The sequence below is a fragment of the Lepidochelys kempii genome, chromosome 1 (genome assembly GCF_965140285.1).
Source record: "Lepidochelys kempii isolate rLepKem1 chromosome 1, rLepKem1.hap1, whole genome shotgun sequence".
Lineage (NCBI taxonomy): Eukaryota > Metazoa > Chordata > Testudines > Cheloniidae > Lepidochelys > Lepidochelys kempii.
Window position 1 is genome coordinate 59,124,096 of NC_136380.1, and position 27,588 is coordinate 59,151,683.

At 40.2% G+C, this 27,588-nt stretch overlaps 1 protein-coding gene across 5 annotated transcripts in view; it reads right to left on the reverse strand.

The window, feature by feature from the left end:
• RB1 (RB transcriptional corepressor 1) overlaps positions 1-27,588 on the reverse strand; it is a 172,319-nt gene that overhangs the window by 74,108 nt on the left and 70,623 nt on the right. For all 5 annotated transcript variants that reach the window (XM_073343945.2, XM_073343935.2, XM_073343928.2 and 2 more), the window contains 5 exons: positions 24,530-24,646; positions 23,741-23,797; positions 23,623-23,654; positions 23,465-23,541; positions 23,052-23,254 (listed from right to left, as the gene is read on the reverse strand). In XM_073343945.2, the coding sequence (XP_073200046.1) occupies positions 23,052-23,254; positions 23,465-23,541; positions 23,623-23,654; positions 23,741-23,797; positions 24,530-24,646 (486 nt within the window). The remainder of the gene's footprint in view (positions 1-23,051; positions 23,255-23,464; positions 23,542-23,622; positions 23,655-23,740; positions 23,798-24,529; positions 24,647-27,588) is intronic.

The window sequence follows — 27,588 nt, forward strand, 5'->3', positions numbered from 1 at the left end:
AGTCTCTAAGGTGCCACACGTACTCCTTTTCTATTTACGAATACAGACTAACACAGCTGTTACTCTGAAACCTGTTTGGGTTGTGTACTTTAACTTCAAAAGTGCTTCTTTGTTATTGAAAAAACATTGAGTATTCCTCACATGAACAAAGATATCCTGGGTGACACATTAAATATTCTTTTCCAAGAAGACAAGAAATGGCAGTTAGCTGTTTATTGTAAAGTACCCTCTCCTAGATGTTCTGTACGTCACATAAGCACCATAATTTTGATGTCTACGTGTTTTAATGTGAGCTTCTTATGTGAGATAATACAAATATTTATTTATTTGAGGTGCCTGAAAGCTGCTGCAATAAATCCAGGAATTTTTAAGAATTAAGAGCTTATATGAAGCAAGATGCAACTTTGATTCATCTTTACAAATAAGCAAGCAATACCCAATAGAACCATGTTTAAAAGTGGCATGTGTTTCATACATTCTTCAGCAGCCGGAGTACTGCGCTTACCATGCTCAGAATTTGTTTACCTTTACTGTAAAATAATACATATTTAAAAAGTTAAAGAAGTGTCAAGTGGTAGTTTCTTCCAAAGATGATTAAGTCTGGAATAAAAACTGAACTAAAGTATACTTGTGTTCTGGATTTCTCTGTTCAGTTATAGTATGCAGATATGTTACTAGCAATTCAAGCACTCTTACATCTGGGCAATCTGAAGAAAGGTGAATTCATGTTACAGAAAGCATGTATTGCACTTGCAATTTGATGTTCAAGTATATTGTCCAATTGTGTCTATCACTCTATGCAAGTTTTATTCAGATTTCACTTTAGGTTAGAAATACATATTGGTTACTGTTATTGAAAATGTACATTTGTGCTACTTGAAGAGCTTATCTTACCAGAATTTGATTCTGAACGACTTTGGCAGCCTAACCATACAGCAATATTACTATCCCACAGTCATATAGAAAGGAAAACCCAAGGTACCACAAACTGAAGTAAATACTACAAATGTGGTATAGAATTCAGTGGATAACGGTCTGGGTAATCCTCCATAATGACAGGAATGTTTGAATGTATTCTCACAAGAAAAGTTTGCCATAAACATAAATGCTAAAGATGAGTTTACAAAATGAAATGGGGGATCCAGGGACAAATAAAAGAGAAATACTAATACTGTAACAAATACAATCAGAACTAGTATGTTACCATTGACATTAACTCTAACTCCTAAAAAGCACAGTATAATATACAGTTTGATAGTAAATTCTTATTTACAGCAGAGCTTGACTGCAAAACAAAATTTTAAAACTTGTGCCTTACAGTACGGGCACAGTGTACATCTAATGCTATAAAAAGATCTCAACTGGTAACCTTGAAATCTTTCTTTGGTTCACACCAGACTTTAGAAAAAGATAAAACCCAGAAAGTTATTGGAATATATCTGTTTGCAGTGTTGTAGCCATGATGGTCCCAGGATACGACACACACAAGGTGGGTTAAACAGTATCTTTTACTGGGCCAACTTATATTCACCAACAGAAGCTGGTCCAGTCAAAGATATTACCTCAACCACCTTGCTTTAGAAATTCATCTAACAGTTTTACATATGCTACTCAGATTAATAAAGTCACTGGCAAATCTGTACAGTTAAAACTAGTAATACATCTTGTTTCATTGTTTCAGCGATTCAAAGAGCTTTTTAACCTAATGATATAATATTGGCACCTTTAAAATAGCATTTAAAGTATAATTTAACTGAAATTTATAATCAGTTATACTTATGAAGAACAATAATCTAAATCACTTATTTCACTTTAGCTTGTAAACTCAGATTTGTTTTAGTTGTTCTAAGTTACTGTTACTGGCAACATTACTGTGCCTACTAGCAGTTTCATGGATAATTTTCAAAAAGTTAGTTCCTCATTGTACAAGCACACATAAAAACGAACAAGGATAGAGGAGTAAAATTTAAAATTACTTGTCAGTGCAGCAGCTTTGTTACATTTTTTTAACTGAAAGGCCTTTAATTTTGTCTTTTTCTTGCTCCCCTCACAAGATGCTTAGAATGATGTTCTGAGAGTCTCATTATTGGGGTGTGCGCATATGCACACACTCACCAGCCTGTCATCAGTCACCATCCTTCTACCAACAGAAAATGGTGGCCAAGGTTCTCAGCTAGGCAAAGCTACTCAGCTAACCAGAAGGTTAATTGTGGCATGACACACCTACATCACAGAAGTTAAGCACAATGAACCAACTCCCAATTCCTCCCAGAATGTGGTAGGATGAAGTAGGGTAGCTTTTTCGAAGATTACATAAATACAGAATCATTGGCCCAGAGGCCAGAACAGGCTGAGAAGATAAAATTGCACATAAGGGTACTGCCCTTTAAAACAGTTTCCAAGGTATCATTTAAAAAACAAAGCCAAATGCTAAGAGTGTATCTACACTGCAATCAGAAGCGTGACTGCAACATGTGTGGACATACCCAAGCTAGCTTTGATCTAGCTAACTCAAACAACAATAGCAGTGAAGCAATGGCAGCACTAGTTGCACAACCCTGCCCAGGACCCAAGGTCTGTACTCCAGGTACAACGAGCTGTACAACTCCAACCAGGACTCTGAGTATATATGGGAGCAGCCAGCAACTCAGGCTTCACTGCTATTGTTATCCAAGCTAGCTGGATCTAAGAGTACTGCAGTCACGTCTCTGATTGCAGTGTACACATACCCTAACTGTAGTTTCTCCCACATTGTACTCAGGGTTTTCACTGCAGCATGGTCTAAGCCAGTGTTTCTCAAATGCAGCCCCAGCGGATTCTTCTGCAGCCACAACAGTTCCTGGCCCAGGAGTCCAGGGTGGAAATGGCCAAAGAGGAACAGCAGCCCTTCCCTGCTGTGACCAGCTGTTGCTCCTGGATCCGCTGCCTTGGTGTTTGCTGGTGTCACCAGCAGGGGATCGGTGCCCTGCACTGCCCAGCCTCCTGGGGGCTTGGGGCACTGCTCTGCAGACACGTGTGCACAGCACAGGAAGAAACTTGGACTCCACAGGCAGCTGAATGAATTCCCAACCCACCTTCTTGGGGGTGGTGAGCCTTTGGAGCTTCAGCCGCAGGGCTCTGGCTCTCTGCTTCAACCCCAGGACATTGGGGCTTCAGAAGGACCAGCCTTATAGGTGGACGACCACCCGGGGCTCTGTGGTCAAGAGGCAAGGAGTGTGGTGGGCCTGCGGTGTGAGGCCATAGAAGGTAGCTCAGCACAATGGGGGTGGGGAACGAAGCAGGGTCCGGCAGCAATATGGGGATGGGGAGCCCAGTGAGGAACGGGGCAGGCAGCAGGGCCTGGAGGGATGTTTCTATTGTGTGTTTACGTCCAGTAAAGAATAGAGACAACCGTACATTATTTTTATTATCGAGTCTGCAAAAAAACCCTACATAAATAAATTACGATTTGGACGTGTATATATGCATATTTGTTTTTTCTAAAAGTTAATTATTTTAGAAAAAAATTGTCAGAATGGCCACCACCAAGAATTGCTGGCCACACTCTGAGGCCACCAAAAAATTTGTTGCGAGAGCCCCAGGTCTAAGCACAGGACTAGGAGCTCTTGAGTTCCAGTCCTGACCCTGGCACCAAGTTCCCTCTGTGTCCCCGAGGCGAGATTCTTAGGCAAAAATTTTTAAACCAGCGTGCATAAAAGTTAGTTTACTAAAACCATGATTAGGCACCTAAATACAGTTACCTGACTTTTAGAAGTGCTGAGCACCTGCAGCTCCCATTTGAGAGTGCTCAGCAATCGTTAAAATTTAGACACCTAAGCAGAGATTTAGGCCATGTCTACCCTAGTAAGCTTACAGTCACTTTAACTTCATATCAATGCCTTCACTTGATTGTCTTAAAAATCTGTGCATTGGACTAGAAACAAGAAAATATTCATTTTTGTTACACGTGCTTCACAAGGGGCAAGAAATTCTTTAGCTCTGGTCATAATTTAAACTTTAAGAAAATAATATTAGACTCCACAGTCATTTCACAAGGAAGAAACATTAGCTTTCTAGGTATTGTAAGAATGAGAATAGTAATAAAGAAAGTATTGCGTGTGTATAGATATAGATAAAGTATATATTATTTAGATCTCAGATGAGGAGAAATCTACCGTCAGCAGAATTAACATCTCAAACACACTCAGACTAAGTGCAGATTTATACGAATGTTGGCCAAAGTTTTCAAAAATAGGAGCCTCAAGTTAGGCTTTTAAGTCTATATTTAGGCACCGATGAGGGGGATTGCCAAAAGTTGCTATTTTTGAAAATGTTCCCATTGCTTTTCAAGGGTCTGTAGGATCACTTTTATAGCGTAATGAATGCCAAACCTCACAGCGGCCAAAATGTAGCAGGGAAGAACTGAGGAAGTTGCTCATATGCAGCCTTAACTTGTTAAAGTGGTGTCATTATGGTGAATAAAAACCAATTCATTTATTCATTATGGTGAATAAAAACCAATAGTTAGCTAAGACACCTGCTTCCTGGGCTAATTCAGAGTCAGATGCTCTCTTTAGTGACAAAAGTAAGTTTTAAATTACTTTACTCCTAGGAGCACAGCCAAAAAGCTAAGACAGTACTAGACACTATTCTGGCTCATACATCAATCAAACGTACACTGAATGAAGAATCTTTTCCAGTGATTATTTGTGATCCAGAGATAAATCAACTTGAGTTTCAGATTCCAAGCTGAATTTGCAGGACAAGGAGTTAGAAAAACATTTTTTATTTGTAAACAAACAAGCTTATATGGACTAATTAAAAGGCAATAGATAGAGAAGCTCACAAGGGCATTTTAAGAGTTATTTTTCAATGTTTAAAAGGCACTTTAGAAGTTAAAGCAAGGCTTATACCCGGGTCTATTTGACCCCACCCTTTCCCATTCAGGTAAGATTATATAGTGGTTTTGCGATGTAAGCAAATCCTTCAGAAATAAAGAAATATTTTTCACTTGTGACCTAAACCTGCACATTGGCTAGTTTGGGCTTTTCAAAAGCACCTAAGTGATTTGGGACTAAAACCCCAGCAAAAGTCAATAAAACATTTATGCTTATGTTACCTTTGAAAATCCCACCACCATATTGTATTAACCCACTCTGTCATCTTGACCTGAAAATTATTTTCTATAGTCATTTTACAGCTGAAAGTTAATTTGTTCATTGAATTCCCAACAGTCAATATATCTTAAGGTCTATACACCTCACTAGATCTGCAAATTTGGAGAAGTTCTAATTTTGTTAGGTCTAATCATTTGTACCCTAGGGTACTAGCATTTGAGTGTTGGGATGGAAATCTAAGGGGGACGCTCTCCCCACATTTAAAAAGCCAAGACCAATAGAAATGTTTCTGTAGTTGATTTAGAATGAAATGGAAACTGTTGTTTAGAAGTTATTAGCACATCTGTGCTGAGTTTGCTACCCACAAAAATTACAGCACTGAGAATCTGAAGTAAAAATGAGAAATAAATTTGAGAGCAAATTAATTTTGCTTGAAAATCAATTAAACTTCTTTTAAATTTCGCTTTAGCAGTCTAAGGTTTGGTTAGAAGCAAAGATCAGTACAATGATTTGGTTTGAGTTTGATTTTTATCTTGACAATATCCATTTGATATTTCAAATTGTATGTACGGGGGATTTTAAATGCTTCTCAGCTGAAGACAAGATAATGTATATGTGAGTGGTATGAAGGCTGCCTGCCAATTAACTTCAACCACACCTTCCCTTACCTTTCTCTGTAGGATCAGTAAACTTTTGTAACATGTTCAATGTAGTACATCAAACATGGATGAAACTTTGAGAACAGAGCCCTGTCCGCAAAGGGATATTTTTGGAGAGATTGGACAGCCTCCTTTCCATTTCAGACATACGACCTTAGTAACAAATAACACAGAATGAGGAAGTTCAGAATTCTAATCCATGCTTTGACACTGAAACCCTCTGTGGCTTCAAACTAGTAATTTCACCTCTTTTTTTTTTTTTTTTTTTTTGCAGCTCCCCTTCTATAATGGGGATTTATAGATAGAACTGGTCAAAAAATTTCCATCAGAATTGTGACAGAAAATTGAGTTTTTGCCCAAATAAAATATTCTGCAGAAAATATCTGCTTTACTCAAAGATTTGATTTTTGTTGTTGGAAAACTGAAAAGCCAAAATCTGAATGGTTTTTAATTTTACATAGGGGAAAAACAAAAAAAACATTTTCTGGCCAGCTCTGATATGCATCTACACACCTCACACAGCCATGAGGTGGATTAGATATGTTAAGTACTTTGAACATGAAAATCTCTGTCATGGCGTGGCCACCACATACAGGACTGGAAGGGGTTAAGATGGCCAGGTGAACCAATTAACTCCATAGGCTGCACCTGGAGAAAAAGCAAGGGAGCAGGGAATTGATTGGAAGCAGGCTCAGGTGGAGGGGCCTGCAGAAAGCCCAGGAGCTGAGCACAAAAGGGGACTGCTGGGAAAGTCTACAGACACTCCCTGGGAGAAGGGGAGGTGCACTTGGGCTGGCCAATCCAGAGAGGGAGGAGGCCAAGTATGTAGGACAGGGCTCAGGGAAAAGCAGTAAGGTCTAGAAGGGAACAGACCTTGACTGCTGGCTAGAGGGTCCATGAGCCAGACCCTGGAGTAGAGGGCAGGCCCGGGTTCCCCTGCCAGCCACTGAGGGAGTGGTACTATGAGGCAATGAATCGGAAGACTGCCTGGGACTGCTGAAGGAAGATTTTGTTACCCCAGAAGAGGAATAGTGTGACCTGGCTGGAAGGTTCAGTCATGAAAAGGCCGCAGCAGCTCCTGGAGCAAGAGAGGGGCCTCAGATCCAGAGAGGCAGAGAGATGGTGTGCAACTGAGGGAAGGGGCTATTCCCCAGAGCGGCGAGGAAAAGGCACCATACCTAACGGTGAGTGGACCACCCCATCTCCATCACACTCTGCCACAACTAACATAGAAGAGAGACTTCTAGAGCATACTTTCCAAAGTTTTACATGAAGAATGAGTTCTTTAAAGGCACCCTTTTCCACAAACTCTTAATTTTAATTTCTCTTTTTACAATGAACTGCTAAGTCTGAATAAAAAAATTCCTTCCTGGTAAATTCGAGTCACAGCAGTCTCTGATAATTACCTCCACTCTCTTGGGAATACAATGCTAACTCCATTTCACATGCAGCAGTTGCTATCCTCCAGTGGAAAAAATGCAACATTGAGCCTACTGGATCCATACCTTACAGTATTTTATTTGTTTTTGGCAGGGACTCTTTTCCTAATGTAAAAGTATCTATTCCTCTAGATCAGTGGTTCTCAACTTATTTACCACTGTGGGCTGCATCCAATACTACCTGTCTGGCCCCAAGGATGTCACATGGGCTGCAGCTGTGTGCTGACTGGGCTGCAGGTTGAGATCCACAGCTCTAAATTTACACCAAAAAGAGTGAGCAATTCCAGGCCCGTGAGTGTGTCAAGAGCTACTGAAATATGAAGAGTCACAGCTCCTGTGATCCTGTAATAAACAATGAATTTTGTTTGCCTTAAATTGTAAGTACCTTCAGCTATAACAAGTACTGCAGTTCTGATGCTTTATTTTTCTAAAAACGAAGAAAACAGTGACTGCAGTGCAGATATCTGCTAGCTGTAACAGCAGTATGTTGTAGACCTTGTTATTCCAGTGTAGCGGGGCTTCGCAATAAAAAGAGAGTAATGGTGGCAAAGACCGAGTGTGGAAGCCTCTCCACTCCAACGTCTGAAGATGAGGAACAGCTTTGATTATATGGCTCAAAGCTGTTCAGAATGTCTGTTTATTGTGGTCAGAAGGATTTTTTGTTTTTTTAAACTACTTTTCATTTTGTAACATTTAGAAATGCAAGATTTAGTTTAATAATATAACCATTACCAGTGTGGGATGATGATAAGTGGACTTGCACAAATAAAATTTTACACTCTGACTCTCCTCCACTGAAAGGGGGGAACGACAGATCTACCATCTTACACAGGGATTTTTGTTTAGAAATATTTATCTAAGGAGGACACTTTACTTACATGTAAATCTAATGCAAATTGTTGAAATTTTCATTTCTTAAAGTTATAAAAACAATAGAGAATTTAAGAATTCTGTTACCTGAAATAGTTTAAAGTAGCAAACAATGGAGGTGGCTGGACACAAAGGGGGGAAATATGCTGCATCTTTTATTATGATGCATCTTTTAAAATTATGATGAAACAAATTCTCCTCAGTGGAATGTGTCCTACTCCAGAATTATTTTCCAGACTGGGTAACCCAACTATACACTGCCCCATATTCAGGGAGGAATCTAAAGACTCAATTTAGCCCATAATACTTTACATTTATTGTATATTATGGGTATCAAACGCTGGTTCTAAATTTAATATCCTCCTAAAGCAGCTGATTAAATGTTCGTTCAGCACAACAGGATTTTTGTTTTCCTCTCAAATATAATTTAAGTGTTCCTTTAAAGCTTCCCTGGTACTGTACAAAGGAATTATATTGTGATGGAACTGCACAATTTTCAGAGTATTGTGAGCAACCACAGTACTGCATTTTGTTGGTATCAGCCCACAGACATGCCTACTGTAAGCTTTAAAAAAAACACAGAGGCAAAGTTTCATATGCTGTTAACACTGCTGATATTTACATGGGTGGGGTAGGAATTGTAGTCTCTCTTCCTTCGGATCAGACATGTGAGGGAAGCTACAGGAAATACCAAGTGGTGTTCAAGCTATTCAGAGTGGGGGATGGAGGAAGGGAGAAAAAAATGAATAGCTGAAATAAACACTGAAAATTTGTGGTTATGATTACTTTCCATGTGTAATAAATTATTAGAAACAATGTATATAGAGAGCCTCCCATAATGGGGTCCTGATCCCTAACTGGGGGCCTCTGGGCACTACCACAATATTTTAAAATAATAAAACATTTGGTATTTTTAACTATATATTTATAAGCTTAATTGGCACAAAAAGGATAAGTAATTCATATAACCAAGAACGAAAAAATATAAGCAATTTCAAAACAATTATCCAAAGGTTGCCACAACATACATTGAAACAATCATGCCTATACATGAAATACCATTAGTTATTCACTTAATAGAGTAAACACAGCAATGCCACTGTGTGGTCTACAAATTTTGCAACACATGCACTTTATGACTATGGCATTACATATCTGTGTACCCAGGGAAAGAAAGAAAATAATCAAGAAGGAAACCCAAATTCAAGCAACAAGCAGTAACATTTCAGTTGGACAATCAGGTACTGCATTCCCACTGAATAGAGCTTGTCAGAAATTTTCTGACAATGGTTTTCCATTGGGAACTGCAAATTTGCTGAAAGCTAAACATTTTGTGGAAACATGCCAATTTTGACTAACCTTCCAGTTGAACACAGGCCACATTCGAAACTTGCCTGCGAGCGCACCTGCTCAACTCCTCAGCAGCCCACCAAAAGGACTGATGTGGAGTTGGGAGCCCAGGGCATCAGACTTCTGGGGCAACTCCTGCAGCCTGGGGAGCCAGCTGGCCTGTCAGTTAAGCAGTTCAGTAAGCTGGCTGGCTCAGGAATCTGGAAGATGTGGGGTCACCAAGCTGTCCCGAAGCTAAGGACCCTGGAAATCCTGGCAGCTACTGACTGAAACTGATATTCTTGTCAGAGACATGGTGCGTGAGGTAATCTCTTTTATTGGATCAGTTTCTGTTAATTTAAGAGCCAAGCTTTTGAGCTACACAGAGCTGGTCTACTTCAGACCTAGTCTCTCGAATACCCTGAGACCAACATGGCAACAACAATGCAAACAGTTCTTGTCAGTTTCACTGCTGTTATTCCACTCAGGAGCTGCTAGGGAACCCGGGGAACACACTGTTTTAGAGAACGTTTTGGTGTTTTCAAAATGAAAATTTTACAAAAGTTCGATTTGCAGGAAATTCTGAAAATATCTGTTTCCATTCTGAATCAGAACAGACCAAATTTCAAAATGGTGAAATTTCCTCTGGAAATTCTGACCAGCTATCACCTTGAGTGCTAGAAAAGAATGAATATGGATGAATAAAGAGCATACTAAAAAAAAAAGTTAATTTGGACTCCTGCCTTGCTGACTAGTGGGAATTTCTTTTTTGACTTCCACAGGAAAGTAAAGCACAAAATGGCTCAAATCACAATGCACCAATAAATAGTGAGTGTCACAACACCTCTGACAGTTATTTGGGGCTGTGGTTCAGATCTATCAGGTAAAACTTTTAATAAACCCTGCATAACTCCACTGGGTTTAACAGTTACATTACATAACCTGTGTAATTGAGCATAATTTCACCCAGAGGAGCTGCACTGATATCACCCAATAGAATGTGGTCCAGGTGTTATTTGACTTTCATATTTAAAGAGATACCTTAAGTTTGATGTGATTATGTCTACACTGGCAAGTTTCTGTGCCACAAATTATACCACTTTTATTAAAACGCTGGAATTAAACCGTTGTTGCGTGTCCACACTGTGCTCCTTGGTACGCTGGAGTGCATCCACATTAGCAGCTCTTGCAACAGCAAAGACAGCAGTGCATTGTGGTAGCTATCCCACTATACAACTGGCCACAGGATGCTTTGGGAAAGGTTTGCAATACCTCATGGGGACGGCACAGTATCACATGATGCAGGTTTCCCAATCCCATTGTTCCATGGGCAGCCTACTACATTGCCAGCTGCTTTTCAACTGGTGAGTGAGAGAGAGAGGGTGTGTGTGTGTACTGGGGGGGGAGGGGAAGAGAGAGTATGTTTTGTGGGACAGAGAGTGTGTCAGCATGCTGGCTGTCTTGTAAGTTCACGCAGCGGCAGGAAGCAACCAGTTCTGAAGCAGGGGGAAACCCCAACATCAGCCCCCACCTCTCTCCCTGGGCTCTCTGCACAGCAATCACACTCACACTCTCTCTTTGTGTGTTCAACAGCATGAGCATTCCACATTAATGGTTTGCTTTGTGTCCCAGAGCAGATCAGCACAGCACACAATGACGGTTAGAAAAGGTGCTTTGAAAGGGGAGGGTCACATGTCTCCAGGTGAGCCGAGTTCAAAACAATGAGCAGAGCAGTCGCTTGAGGCATTATGGGACAGCTCCGGAGGCCAATTACAGGGCAGAAAGCAATCAAGTGTTCACACTGGCAACAGAGCACTGGATCCTCTGTGCAAATAGCCTGCGCTGCAACTGAGGAGTTTCTGCGCACAAAGTGGCTTGGCAGTGTGTACACATCTGCAGTTGGAGAGCAAAAAGCTGCTTTACTGCTCAGAAACTTGCCAGTGTAGATAAGTCCTTCATCAAAATTCAGGCTTTGAAAAACCAAACTTTTACACGACTTAAGAGCAACAAATTTGTTTCCAAGAAATTTAAAAAATAATTCCAGTAGCAACTTTAAAAACATTCCCCAAAAGCATCTGCAGACCAGATATTTCAAAATTTGTGGTAGTATATAAAAACTGACCAGAAAACAGACCAGAAATTAACGTTAAGCTTTTTCATGTCTATTTTACAAGCTGCGAGAAACAAAATAGTAAATGCACAGACCACAATAAAAAGTAAATTCTTAAAATTCTCAGTTTTAATGTTTGTACTGCAGATTTTATAAAAAAAATCTCTTTAAGAGGAAGAGTGAGGTTAAAAATCAGAAGCAAGTTCAGTCAGAAATGTTTCCAAGAAGTAGCATAAAGGAAATCAGACAGCAGTTATTGTTACCGATGAATTTTATCAATGCTAACAAACGCCTTAATTTGTCTTTCCATGACTATTTGAAATTCTTTTATTCAGAGGCAAATGATGAATTCTGAACTTGTGCATACAAAAAGTGGTACAATTAGGTAAAAAACTGATCATCATACATTATGAAGTGCTGCACTGCACAGTTGCTGATGGCTATTCAGTACTCATTTCTGGTTGTGTTTGTACTTGAATCAAAATTATATCATGATGGCTGCACCTTTTAATAGGGTTGGGCTGAGATGATTCACTATTACTGCAATATATGAATGTTATGTTAACATAAGCATGACCAATTCCACCTCTGGCTTAGTGGATGTCAGACTTCCTGGGGAAAAAATCGGGTTTCATTTGAACTTGACGGCCTGTTTCCATAGCCTGGATTTTGAAAATTAGCAATATGTTTAACACTAAGTACCAAAGATTGATTTCTGGAAATATGATGATTTTAACTAAGTTTGACACAGTTATACTATTTTTAATTGTTAAAAACATTCCTTTCAATGAATTATCTGATAGAAGAAGTGGATGTAATCACTACATGTAAGATTATATACAAAGTATTCCCATTCTAACTATGTTTTCAGTTGCTAATAACCTTTCAAAACTTTCAGCTATTGGGTTATTTTAAGAAAAATAATATTCAGAACGTTTCAGTTGTATAGTTAGCACACAGGAAAGTCTGAAAGCAATAATGTTAAGGTTGCAAAAACAACCTTAACTCTGCTCCTTCTTCCATTACCATGGTCTTTAAAATTACATACAATTTCACATAATTTTTTTCCTTCAACCTTACTATAATCCAAAAATACTGATATACGCATGTGTGCTTAAATTGGTTTCATTCACATACTGGTCGAGTATATGCTCAGTGAAGAGATTCTTCTCTCGGGGGTATTTTAATAATGTATTCAGCAGCAATTTACTATTCAATTACATTTTACTCACAGTACAGCCTTCTTTTAAAGGGATGAGGCGGTTAACTACAAACCTAGTTTAAATGTATATTTAGCTGTCTTAAATGCGCCAGCAAATATTCACTATAACATTAATATGTAGTAGGCTGTGTAAAAAGAGCACTGCACTTCAATTAAATGGTTTTAATAGAATATCGGGTGTATACACAGACTGCAATCACTGTATGTTTATCAGAAGTTATAGAAAGAAGTGCATGATTTGAAGGAGGGGAAAGAGAAGACATCGCACAAGAGCTCATGGAGGGGGTTCTAGGCATAGCTGCATGGAAGAAGTTAGAGACCTGGTAAGGGTACTCATCCGCATAAGAACAATATTCTAGTAAACCAACCCTATCCTGTGCAAATTTTACTTGACTCATAATTAGGGCTCCATGTCTGCCACAGAAGTCATGGATTCCGTGACTTTCCGCAACGTCCGTGACATCTGCAACAGCCAGTGTGGCTGACCCCAGGGCCACCCAAGCAACTGGTCTCGACAGCCACACTGGCCGCTGCAGGAGCAGCTCAGCAGCCAGCTGCCAAAGCGGCCGCACCAGTCGCTGCTCAGGCAGCCCTACACGGGTGGGCTGGGGATTGCCCAAGCAGTGGCCAGTGTGGCTTGCTCCCCAGATCGGCTAGAAGGAAATGCATTTTCAGTTATTACGACATGAGGAGGAAAGAAATCCATGTAATTTTTTGCCAGATCAAATATGGGTTTTATCAAACTTTGAAGTGTTTAACAGTGCAGTGAGAATGCCTCTGAGTGCCATACTGCTACAGCTGTGGTAAACAGAAGCACCCAAGCTAGATCCCCCTCATTATCAGAAAGGGGGCAGCAGGCAGGATGCTCTTTGCCAGGGCTCTGAGACTCTGGAACTTAGCTCAAATTTGGTGATTTCCCAGGCACAATGCAAAAGATGTGTTTGAAAGGGTCTCTGAAGAATGCTAAGAGTGTGTTTCCTACGTGAAGAAGGGAACAGGGCCCAGCTGGCCAGTCAGGTACCTATGGAACTGATTTTAATGCTGTTGAGATTTAATTTAAATTATATGTTAGGGCTCCTAGAGTCTTGGATAGCTGTATTTCTTAGTTCAAATCTAAATACAAAATAAAATATTCATGCCATTCATTCTGAACATATTTATCAAATTCAAATCAATCTATACGCAAGTCAAAAATATGTCTGTGAAGTGTAGAATGAACATACTTTAGAAAAGGAGTATCCTGGGGTATATCAGTGACCTCTGTCTTAATAAGGAATTAAGAAGCCATATTAACGGTTTCCAAAATTATCTCCAAACAGTCTGCATCCGGCAGGATCATGGTCTCAACATAGGAGGGGTTTCAAGTTTAAGTACAACAAGGGGAGCACTTGGTGCTCTGGATATAAATAACAGAGGAGGGAAAATATTCTCCTCATGAATGAACCAATGTAGAGCAGGACACCTTTTCAAAACTGTTAGTTCTGAAAGTGTCCCTGAAAGCTTTTCACTCCTCTCTTCTGGCAGGCTACCCTCTGATGTTCACACAGGAGATGACCTACAAAAGTGTGATCTCCTTCCTAATTACAGATTGCTAAATCAGACAACTGTGAAAGTGATAAACACTTTTACTAGGACCAGTCATGAGACTGGTGTATAACAGGACATCATCTCCCAATAAGATGTGAACAAGACTCTAATTTAAACTTTTTTACACTGCTTGAAAAACATGAGAAAGATCAGACAGTAAAATTCTGCAAGATGCCTTTAATTGTGCATCTCTGGAAGTTAATTTCATCATCTGAAGTTTGTTTAGTTATTCTGCACCCAGTTTGTCACCAAAAATTAAATTTTACCAGACTCCTGTCTGAAATTGCACATTATGAATCAATTTTCAAAAGTAGGCAAGGGAAAGAATAAAAAGCCAGAACCATTGTACCTCTACTAAAGACATTTCTGCTTTCAGCACACAAAGAAATATTTCAGTCTCCTGAGATTCCATTTTCTTTGGATTAAAAAAAAATTAACCACTACAAAGCTGTTTAAGAGAAGATTGCTTTCTTGGTAGCCATTACACTGACTTAGGTCATGCCTGACTAATCTAATCGCCTTTTATGATGAGATTACTGGTTCTGTGGATGAAGGGAAAGCAGTGGATGTATTGTTTCTTGACTTTAGCAAAGCTTTTGACACGGTCTCCCACAGTATTCTTGTCAGCAAGTTAAGGAAGTATGGGCTGGATGAATGCACTATAAGGTGGGTAGAAAGCTGGCTAAATTGTCGGGCTCAACGGGTAGTGATCAATGGCTCCATGTCTAGTTGGCAGCCGGTATCAAGTGGAGTGCCCCAAGGGTCGGTCCTGGGGCCGGTTTTATTCAATATCTTCATAAATGATCTGGAGGATGGTGTGGATTGCACTCTCAGCAAATTTGCGGATGATACTAAACTGGGAGGAGTGGTAGATACGCTGGAGGGGAGGGATAGGATACAGAAGGACCTAGATAAATTGGAAGATTGGGCCAAAAGGAATCTGATGAGGTTCAATAAGGATAAGTGCAGGGTCCTGCACTTAGGACGGAAGAACCCAATGCAAAGCTACAGACTAGGGACCGAATGGCTAGGCAGCAGTTCTGCAGAAAAGGACCTAGGGGTGACAGTGGACGAGAAGCTGGATATGAGTCAGCAGTGTGCCCTTGTTGCCAAGAAGGCCAATGGCATTTTGGGATGTATAAGTAGGGGCATAGCGAGCAGATCGAGGGACGTGATCGTTCCCCTCTATTCGACATTGGTGAGGCCTCATCTGGAGTACTGTGTCCAGTTTTGGGCCCCACACTTCAAGAAGGATGTGGATAAATTGGAGAGAGTCCAGCGAAGGGCAACAAAAATGATTAGGGGACTGGAACACATGAGTTATGAGGAGAGGCTGAGGGAGCTGGGATTGTTTAGCCTGCAGAAGAGAAGAATGAGGGGGGATTTGATAGCTGCTTTCAACTACCTGAAAGGGGGGTTCCAAAGAGGATGGCTCTAGACTGTTCTCAATGGTAGCAAATGACAGAACGAGGAGTAATGGTCTCAAGTTGCAGTGGGGGAGGTTTAGATTGGATATTAGGAAAAACTTTTTCACTAAGAGGGTGGTGAAACACTGGAATGCGTTACCTAGGGAGGTGGTAGAATCTCCTTCCTTAGAGGTTTTTAAGGTCAGGCTTGACAAAGCCCTGGCTGGGATGATTTAACTGGGAATTGGTCCTGCTTTGAGCAGGGGGTTGGACTAGATGACCTTCTGGGGTCCCTTCCAACCCTGATATTCTATGATTCTATGATTCTGGAAAAGCTTGTTCACACTTGTGCTCAATAATCCTTACACACCAGTTTTACACTAGTGAAACTCCACTCAAGTCAGTGGAGGGAAAGGACTAGTATAACCGTAATAAAACCATATGGTTACTGAGGTTAGCTAATGCACAGCTTAAAGGGTTATTAATGAAATACGCATTCGTTTCTTTAAGTTTACCTATGTAAACCAACATTAGTATGCCCCACTGACCCCCTCTCTAGTTCATGAAATCTATTTCCCATCATGTAACGCTCTTGTGAAACTTCCATTAACATTTATGGTAGTTTCACATGCATAATGATTTAATAATGATGCTTGGCTCAAATAAAGATATTAAATTTTCCATCATATCAAGTTTTGAATAATCAGTACAATCTAACACTTCACACATTATTTAAGCATGTCTCTAACATGAAAGTAAGGAAATTGATCTGTTTCCTGTGTGGCTGATTTGAACTGAAAAGGCAATTCAAGTGGTTTAAAATTAAGAATAACCTAGCATTTAATATAGTGTGCTCTTTATGAGAGACCACAAGTCACATGGCTTGTATTGCTTTTGCAAAGTATTTAAAAATAAAAAAAATGTTTACAGGTCTGAACTATATCTTTCAAGTTATCCACCCTTCTGAAGAGAGCTTCTAGTGACACGCATAATTTCTCTCTCTCACACAGCAAAAACAACTAGAAGTCCTTGTGGCACCCTAGAGACTAACAAATGTATCTGGGCATAAGCTTTCGGGGGCTAAAACCCACTTCATCAGATGCATGGAGTGAAAAATACAATAAGCAGTATATATATTACAGCCACAAGGAACCCTTGTTGTTTTTGCTGACACAGACTAACATGGCTACCACTCTGCAACCTGTATACATACATAGGACTCTTGTGTGGAGGTGATACCCAGGTAATGAACTGCACAGTAGCATGATATTTACCACTCACCTTTGACCTCACTACCTCTTGCTCACAAATCAGTTTCCCCAATACTACTTAAATATTTAAACACCTGAACAACTCTGAACCCACTTTTATTTTAAATCCATATGCCACAGAAATGTTTCCTTTTTCTCACAAATTACACTTGCTCAAAGCCAAGAACAGGTAAGATTTAGATCTGAGCTTGTGACAAGTTTTCGGTATCTAAAAATGCCATAGCTTTAAATACTAACCTCCATGACATCTGCAGCAGCCAGTCCCGACAGCCACACTGGCTGCTGCTGGAGCGGTTCCGCAGCCAGCCGCTCAGGTGGCCCCAGGGCCAGCCACACCGGCCACTGCTCAGGCAGCCCCACACAGCTGGGCCCGGGGACTACCCAAGCAGTGACTGGTGTGGCTGGCTCCCGGGATCGGCAACTTCCCAAGCAGTGGCCGGTGTGGCTGGCTCCTGGGATTGGCTAAGCAGCAGTCCCGGGGGTGGCAGGAGCAGCCACAGCTCATCAGCCTCCGGCAGTGGTCCCAGGGGCTCCCCGCCAAACCCCTCCTAAGGCAGCAAGCCCCCAGCTAAGATTTAGTCAGGGGGTATTTATAGTACAAGTTATGGACAGATCAAGAGCCATGAATTTTTGTTTATTGTCTGTGAGACCTGTCCATGACTTTTAGTAAAAATACCCATGATTAAATTGTAGCCTTGCTCATGACACCTGCCAAAATACAACTCTTTTTTTTTTGTACTTTCCTAAATAAATCAGGATCAAAATAAAAACACAACATATTTAAAGGAAGTTTGTAATTAAACACTATACACAATTAGTCACAAGTTATCCACTTTCTCTCCCAAAAAAAGTTCTGTCATGTCTGATGGATTAAAAATTTGCTGAAAGTGTTTTAGATCACATGTGCATGCCATGCCAGTCTCCTACTGTACTCAAACAAGCAGAGAACTAGCGTTTACAGGAACCCTACTCTGTAGCAAATAAATCATGCAGATTTCAATAACTTGTATGATCATAAGCACTGACTAAGCAGGCACAAAGTGCAGGTTTAGAGACAGGAAATGCTACCGTGAATGCTTGCGCATACCTGCAGAGAATGCCAGTGCCTTCGGTTTCTTTTTGCAGACTCACTCAAAGTAACCCTTACTCTAAATCACCCGGTAAGCCCTTGTTCCCAGAAGGAAATGCATTTTCAGTTATTAGGATGTGAGGAGGAAAGAAATCCATGTAATTTTTTGCCAGATCAAATATGGGTTTTATCAAACTTTGAAGTGTTTAACAGTGCAGTGAGAATGCCTCTTAGTGCCATACTGCTACAGCTGTGGTAAACAGAAGCACCCAAGCTAGATCCCCCTCATTATCAGAAAGGGGGCAGCAGGCAGGATGCTCTTTGCCAGGGCTCTGAGACTCTGGAACTTAGCTCAAATTTGGTGATTTCCCAGGCACAATGCAAAAGATGTGTTTGAAAGGGTCTCTGAAGAATGCTAAGAGTGTGTTTCCTACGTGAAGAAGGGAACAGGGCCCAGCTGGCCAGCCAGGTACCTATGGAACTGATTTTAATGCTGTTGAGATTTAATTTAAATTATATGTAGGGCTCCTAGAGTCTTGGATAGCTGTATTTCTTAGTTCAAATCTAAATACAAAATAAAAATTAAATCTTCATGCCATTCAGTCTGAACACATTTGTCAAATTTAAATCAATCTATATGTACGTCAAAAATATGTCAGTGAAGTGTAGCATGAACAAACCTTAGAAAAGGAGTATCATGGGGCATATCAGTGATCCCTTCGTCTTAATAAGGAATTAAGAAGCCATATTAACGGTTTCCAAAATTATTTCCAAACAGTCTGCATCCCGGAAGTGGCCAGCAGGTCCGGCTCCTAGGCTGGGAATGGCGAACCATGGCCCCTGCAAGCTGCAAATGTGAACAAACTGTCTGGTGGCGCGCCAGTGGACTACCCTGCTCACTACTGGGTTAACTGGTAAGCATTAGGCTTACTGGTTAACCAACCTTAACAGTTAACCCCCACCAGCCAGCCCCAGCCCCACCTGCAATAGCCCCATGGGGCCCTGGCCCCATGCTGGCCGGCCAGCCAACCCCAGGCCTCACCTCACCCAGCCCCTCTCTCTCTAATCCGTTAACCGTTGAAACAATACAATTTTAATCGTTTAAACAGTTAACTTTTAAAACTTTATTTACAACCCTACGAAGAATAGAACTGTCAAGGTGTTATATATAGTTAGAACATACACTTGCTGCATACTAAATTTTAGTATATTGCAATTAAGTTCAGATTTGTGTGTACAGCATTGTAGACTAGTGTTCTCTTTTCCAGATACTGCAATTGCACCTGGACTACTCCAGTCAGTTTGGGGCAAGAGAGAAATTTGAGAGTTAAATTAAAGGAAAAATTACACAAAAATGGAAGAAAAACACAAAATTTGTATTTGCTATAAAATTGACAACACAGGTTGGTACTGTATAAAATGTTAACTACTGGATCTAAATTCTTCATCACAAAAGAAAGTGTGGTCTTTGTGTGGGGGCAGGGGAAGCCTTTTCAAAAGTACTCAGAACTTGCCTATCTTTGCTCCAACTGAGGTTAATAGTAATCATTATCTCCAATGAAAACAGTTAAGCCAATGATCAGCACTTCTGAATTTTCTATCTTTAGCACATCACTCATGAAATTATTACTTTCCTCAATGTTCGGTAACCTCAGCCCCAAATAGCATCTTCAAAGGTCAGCCATTTCTTTGTTCCTCACTTCAGCTGACGTGTTTGTTTTAAATACACAAGGTTCATAGATTTTCAGGTCAGAAGGAACTATTGTGATTACTCAGTTTAACATCTGGTGTGATAAATGGGTCTACAATTTACCCTAATTGTGAGCTCAACTGTAAAAAGCGAATAAAAGTTCATAAAATATCACAGTAACCTACAACAACAAATGTCAATGGGAAAAGGTGCAAAAAAGAAAGACTAAATTGGTACAAACAAAAAGGCTCATTAATGTAATTCAACGACTGTGTTAAGATTGTGCCTGGCAAACAAGACAGTTTAAAACCAAAAAAAAAAAAGACCCCAAACTGGTGTTGGAAATTAGGCCTATTAGTTCACAAAACAATAAGAGGATGGACTAACCTGCCCATCACTCCTTTTTGGGGTCCTTTAAAAAAAAAAAAGAGAGAGACAGACAGACAGAGACAGACACTTTGATAAGAAAACTTTGATAAGATGGATGAACGGATGGAGGCCACCACTGCGCTGGTTAACTAGAAGGGGAAGGAACAAGCTTTAACATCACGACTACCACCCCCACTGTCTCCTGGGACCCTGGACCTTCTTCATTCTAATCCTGAAAAATGTATTGACCTGACCGGGCCAGAGAGAAGGAGCCAGATGACACTGCCACCTCCATCCGCTTTGGCTAAATGCCAAATACCACCTGGATGTGAGACTATCTCCTCCACCTCCCCTTTGTATGTTCTCTTCCTTCCCCACCTTAATTATTCTCTTTCCTATCCTTCTCTGTTTTTTCCTTCTGTCTAATAAGAGTCTGGCTTAGCTAACCAAGACTGCATATTTTGCAACACTGCTGTAAACCTGTGACTAGAAAGAGACAGCTAAAAACAATGCCCTCAACTGCCACATACTGGTACAAGTTTGCCAGATCTCAGAGTAGTTGATAACACCATGTGCAAGCCTGTGTTTTTCAGCAGCAAGCTTGCAAGGGAGTGAACATCAGAGACAGAAGCTGCATTTTCTGTCCTTACTATTCTTCTCTCTCCTCTTTTGTGTGTATGTTTGTCTATTTTGTCTTCTTGGAAATAAGCTCGGATTTTAATAGCAACATCAACAGCAGTCCCAGCACACCTCAACTATCTTTTCCTCAAAAGGACAGCTAACAACATCTTTGATACTGTCTAAAAGACTGTCAAAACAAGAAAATTTTTCATTCACAAACTCTCTTGAGCTACAGGGAAAAGGAACAATGTTAAAAGGATATAGTTAAAATTAAAGCCTTATTTAATACTTAACATTTCAAATGCTTTAACTGTTTCTTTTTTTTAATCTTTCATAAAAGGTTAAAAGGATTTTTAATGGTGTTTGCGCCATGATACTAAGCAGGCTGAGCTCTTTGTACATCAAAACCTTGTTTAAAAACTAGTTTAATGTTGGACAGTTATTGGGTTATGTTAACACCTTTGATTCTTTGAGCCGCTTTATTCCATCTAAACTAATATACCACCTCCTGCATAATACTGCTCACAGAATTTCACCAAGTGACTCCTGTATCAAATCAGGTTTCAGAGTAGCAGCCATGTTAGTCTGTATTTGCAAAAAGAAAAGGAGTACTTGTGGCACCTTAGAGACTAACAAATCTATTGGAACACAAGCTTTCATGAGCTACAGCTCACTTCATCGGATGCAGTAACTTCTGGTTGAGCTACAGCATATCTTCTAGAAAAACATCCAACCCTGATTTAAAGAGTTCAAATGTCAGAATCCACAACACCCCTTTAGAGAAGTTGTTCCAACTGTTAATTTGCTAAAAACTTGCATCAGTCCTAGTCTGAATTTATCTAGCTTCATCTTTCAGACTTTGGACATTCAAAAACTCACAAAAGGAGTTTAAGGCCAGACGGGATTAACCACTGGATCTTCTAGTCTGACCACCTGTACATCACAGGCCATTGCATTTCACTCATGGCTTGTCACATGGCACCACAGCCCAGACTACAGGGATTTGATTGTAGATCGCTCTAATGTGTTGCACTCTGCTCCATTCAGACCCTGCTAGAGCAAACTAAAGGTACCTAGTCTGTTAAAGCATATCTTCTAAAAAAGTATCCAGTCTTGATCTGAAGACTTTAAGAGACAGAGAATCCAACATTTCCCTTAGTAGTCTGTTCCAATGGCAAATCACCATCATTTAGAAATTTGTTCCTTATTTCTAATTTGAATTTTACTGACTTCAGCTTTTAGCCATTATCATGCTTTTGTCTAATAGACTGAAGAACCCTCTAAGTGCTTACTGACTCTGATCAAGTCAACATCTTTTAAAACTCTCTCAAATAAATTAAGCTTCTTCAGTCTCTCACTGTAAGGCAGGTTTTCAAGACCTCAAAGCATTCATCTCGCTCTTTTTGAAACCTTCCCAGTTTCTCAACATCCTTTTAAAGTGTTATCAGAATGTAATACAATATTTCAGTACAGGTCTCACTGATTTCTTATAGAGTGGAAATAACACCTCCCTACTTCTACTCTATACTCCTTCAGTTATATATCCAAGGATCACATTCCTTGCAAGGGACAAATTCTGCAACATTGTAAAGCAAAGAGCTGCAGGTTTAGGATTCATTTAAAACAAGCTACTCAAAGTTGTTCACCAGACATTAACATTTCAGTGAACAGACTTTTCCATGGTGGTCCTCTTCCCTTGACATATTAAGCTGACTCTTCATTACAAGCCTGAAACATGTACCAAATATCACAAGTTTACTACCACTGACCAGTTTGTTCAAGATCAGGTCAGCACAGAGCTACCAAGAAATCTAAACTGATCCAAGTGTAGGGGACAAGGAAATTTAGTATTCAGCAACACTAACAATAATATCCAAGTACTGTACTAAGGCTCTTGCTCTGAATAGGAGCAACAAGTGTCAAGAAAAAGAAAGAAACATGAATTAATAAATGTTATACTTTTATTTTTGTCTGTTTTTTTCTGGCACCAAAATATTATGTATAGTTTGGGAGTAGTGTATTTAAAATATTCTGAGCCAGATCTTCAGATGATTGTAAACCAGCATATGTTCATTGAAGTCAGTCAAGCTAAACTGATTTATACCAGTGAGAATTTGACCCTCTGTTTTTTCATCTTTTAAGACCTGTATAAACCAAGCTAATTTTGGTTTTGTGATTTATTTTATTACTAATAACAACTCTTAATAATACAATTGTATATATAATCTAATGGAGTTGGGTATAATTTCTTTTCTCTATATAGGCACATGAAGTGGACAAACACATTTTTACTTATTTTAAAACATTACTTACTGATTGCCATGCAAGGGATTCCATAATTCGATGTTCACAGCGTTCTAGATGTTTTATCATCTCTCTTGTCAAGCTTGGTTCGGCTTTAATAAAGCTTTCAATCACCTTGTAGAAGTCAAAGGCTTTTAAATCAAGTACATTGAGAATCCATGGAAAAGACAAATCCGTTTCAGTACTGGTGCCATCAGTTTGTGAAGCATTCCCTGAAGTAAAAAAGACCAGAACTAGTTATTCAGTATTAAAGTGATACGAACTCCTGTCAATTTTTCCCTCTGTATTTACTGATTTACCGCTGTTTGTCAGTTCCAGATACTTAAATTTAATGTGCATATGTAGTTACTAATTTAATGAATAGCTATTACTACTAATAAACAGCAGCAATGGTATCTTGCAATTCTATAGATTCAACTTACTGCCATACGTAGCCATAACAACCTCAACAGCACAGGCCAGAAGAGATGTGTGGAAGATATTATTGTTCAGAAGTTTGCTGGAAAAAAAAATATGCACGCCTTAATACTAGTCTTCGCACACCAATAATGGTTTTCTATTATGCGTTAGGAACATATACCTAAAATTGTGAACTGACAGGCGCTCTTCCTCCTGAAATATATGAACAGATGCAAAATTATGAAATACTGCTCAAATGGAGCAAAGTATTAAGAGTAATGCATGCTCATTAAACTTACCGACTTTAACATGGATTCCATTTGTCTGTAGTATAGCCTTACACCAAGCTTATATCTCTAAAAATGAAGAAAGTCAAGAACATTACACAAAATTTCACCTTATGCAAGCCATAATATAAGATTGTTGAATCAGACTTCAGTGACAAAGCCAAAATACACTTTCGTCCTTTGGAAAGAATGTGCATGCTGGGACCACTTAAAAAAATCTGATTTGTCCCAGCGAAGTTGGCTAGGGTGGTCTCCATGGACTACTGGGGATCGTGACTGACTGAAGTTGTAAGAAGATGTTTAAGTCAAACTGTAGAGGTCAATTTTCAGTTGCCAAGATGAGACAGCAGAGCTGACAGCTGGAAGATATTGAGCTTTTAAGTTGGGTGAACTTGCTATGCAAGTCACTGTAGGGAAATAGGCCACCAGGTCCATTTAAAGGCTCAGCAATCCTATTCATGAGGGCAGATTAATGGATAACTATATAATGGATAACTATATACAGTTTCAACTATGTTAAAATACTTTGTGGTAATTTTCCTATGCTTTGTTAAAATAACATTAATTTTAAAATATTTTTAAATGTATGCATTTTTTTCTTTCTAGACCTTCCTATGTTTGCTGAATTGTCAAATAGCATCTTCGAGCCTTGCTAGAGGTTACATGCCCAGTTTCCCAGGTTGAGAAAATATTTTATCACTCCCAATCTCCACAGTAAAAGGCTGGTAAGTACGTTTGGTCTCGCATTAGCTAATGCTGATAACATTCAAATGAATAATGTGAAATCAAAATATTAGTTGCCTGTGAGCCGATTTCAGCACATCCCTGTCCAACTGCTTCAGCAAATTTCTCTTTGAAGATGTTCCCAAGATTTTCCACTCTTGCCAGGATACCTTCTTTAGGGTTCACTGTACAGTTCTGAAACATATTAGAAAAAAAAAAGGATAGTTTGTTTAACTAGGTATGTAAAAACATGTTTTTACAAGTTAACCAAGAATATTTTTCCACTTCAGTTTTGTAGCACACAGTTATATTAATTAGGTCATCAGTATGGTTATGGAAGAAGTTACTCACCTTCTGCAGTAACGGTGGTTCTTCAAGATGTGTATCCCCATATGTGCTCCAGTATAGGAGTGCTTGTGTCCCTGTGCTGCTGATTGGAGAACTTCAGTAGCAGTGTCTGTTAGGCCTATGCATGCGCTCTCTCCTCGTGCTCTGCCACGAGGCTAGCCAGCGGGTATGGCTTAACCCCCCCTCAGTTCCTTCTCTACCACAGATTGACAAAAACTCTGAAGCAGAGGGGAGGAGGGTGGGTTGTGGAGCACCCACAGGGGGACACATTTCGAAGAACCATCGTTAAAATAGTAGTTACCTTCTGCAGTGAGTAGTGTCCCTATGGGTGCTCCACTATAGGTGACTCCCAAGCAGTATCCCCTCTGGAGGGCTGGGACTTCAGAGTCGGGTCAGTTACAGATGACAGCATTGTGGAGCCAAAGGTGGCATCAGAGGCGGAGTCCCCAGTGATTGCATAATGTTCTGTGAAAGTGTGGACTGACGCCCATGTCGCTGCTCTACAGATCTCTGAGATAGGGACATTCTTGAAGAAGGCGATGGATGAGGAGTTTGACCTTGTGGAATGTATACAAATAGTATCCAGAGGGGTCATATTGCAAACTTTGTAACGTTGTCCGATACATTTGAAGACCCACATGGAAAGTCTTAGGGCTGATATTGCCAAATCCTTGGATCATTCTGCAATGGAGGGGAAAAGTTTGGGGGCCTTCCTGAAGGCCTTCATCCTGTTCAGGTAGAAGACTAGGGCTCTTCTGACATCTAGGGTATGTAATATAGCCTCTCTGTTGTCTCTGTGAGGCTTGGGATAGAAGGTTGGAAGGTGAATCGACTGGTTCATATGAAACGGGAAGATTACCTTGGGAACAAATTTTGGATGTTGTCTGAGGGTAACTTTGTCCCAAAGAATACCGAATATGGGGAATGTACAATCAGAACCACTATTTCCCCTATTCTACTGGTTCAGAGGGAGGCCTAGTCTGTCCTTTCAGTACTAATTTTAAGTCCCATGTGGGAGCAGGAGGCTGAGCTTGTGGGAAGAGGTTTACAATACCCTTGAGGAACCTTTTAGTGGTTGGCTGTGACAGCACTGAGTACCCCTCCACTGGATGATGGAAGGCTGTTATTGCCGCTAGGTGGATCCTAAAAGGGACAGCTCTGATCTTTTCAGTGCCAGTGCATAGTCGAAGATGTGTGGAAGTATAAGGCGGAGTCCTTTTTCTGAAGCCATATTAGGAGAGCAGCAGCCATGAGCCCAGAAGCAGAAAGTCACATCCTCACATTCTAACTAAATTATATTAAAACAATGTAATATCGGGCTGTTAAGGCAGCAATCTTGTCCTAATAATACCCACCAACACCAGATAAAGAAACAGATCTTAAGATGATTAAAGAAAACTTAGTTTGATGGCATGCTGTCTAGCAAGAAATCACTTATCAAGAGTTGTGGTTGTAAAATCCCTACTTATTATTGTTTTGTCTTTATGGTCCCCACTTCTCTATTGTTCATCTGTATGGTCTCTGTCTGGTTCTTTGATTGTTTCTGTCTGTTACATAACTGTAAATCAAGTAAGGTGGTGGGGTCTGATTGGTTAAAGAATTGTTTTACAATATGTTAGGATTGGTTAAAAATTGTTTAGTAATATTTCAGTAAAATGACTGGTTAAAGGTACATCTAAGCAAGACTCAAGTTTCACTATATAAACTGGGTTCCAAAAGGAAGTTCTTTGGAACCAACTCCAGGACACAGCCCCAAGATCTGAGCTGTCAGACGTCAAAACCTTGCCAGTCATAACCATGCAGAAGCTGGAATCCCCAGATGACCTGATCCTGACTGTCCATTAGGAAAAGTTCATCTGACTTAATGGGAGTGGTGAGCATTGTATGCTTAGCATGTGCATTCTGTTTTGGTGATTGTTATTAAATAGAGGTTAAGTAATTATTGGTCAGGTTCTTTCACTAGTGAAAGACCCAGTAAAACTGCAAAGGATTAAGTCCCGAGTCCACAGGGAATGGGTGTTTGCGCTGAGTCCACAGAGGAGTAGAGCCTGGAGCTCATGGAGAGGTAAAGTTAGGTGCCTTTCACCTGGAGCCCTAGGAACTGAGAAAGATTGGGGGTGCCTAAATCAATCGGGTTACGCCTTGAGCCCTAGGAACTAGATAGAGGTGGGATGTCTGAGAGTGTACTGGCAACAAATTTAGGCTAAAATTGGGTGCCTTAGAGTGTGTGTAATGGAGACTTGTGTGGGTAACAGAAGAGTCACAGAGATTTGTTGAGACATACACCAAATCCGAAATCTGGACCATTTTTGAAGGTAAGTACATCATGTCAAGAATTTTCTGTTGTGTAATAATAATACCTTTTGCATCACCACTGAACAGGAGCTCTCTAGGTATTGGAACCAAGAAGGAGCCATACCTTGAAGTGAAGAATTGCCAGGCTGGGATGTGGGGTATGTCCTCTGTTCTATGAGAGGAGATGTGGAGGAGAGAGATTGGTGGGCACATTGTGAGCGGTGACAGATAGGGGTGCCATGTCTGTCTTGACCACATTGGGGCAATCAGAATGACATGTACTCCATCTCTTTTTATCTTCAGTAGTACCTTTGATAGTAGGGGGAAAAGGAGGGAAGACAAAGAAGGTACATGTCCCAAGGGAGGAGGAGAGCATCACCTAAGGAGTGATGTCATATCCCCACTCCAGAGCAGTACCGTGGACATTTCTTGTTCAGGTAAGTGACAAGAAAGTCTGTGGTCAGTGTCCCCCACCACCTGAATAAATTATGAAG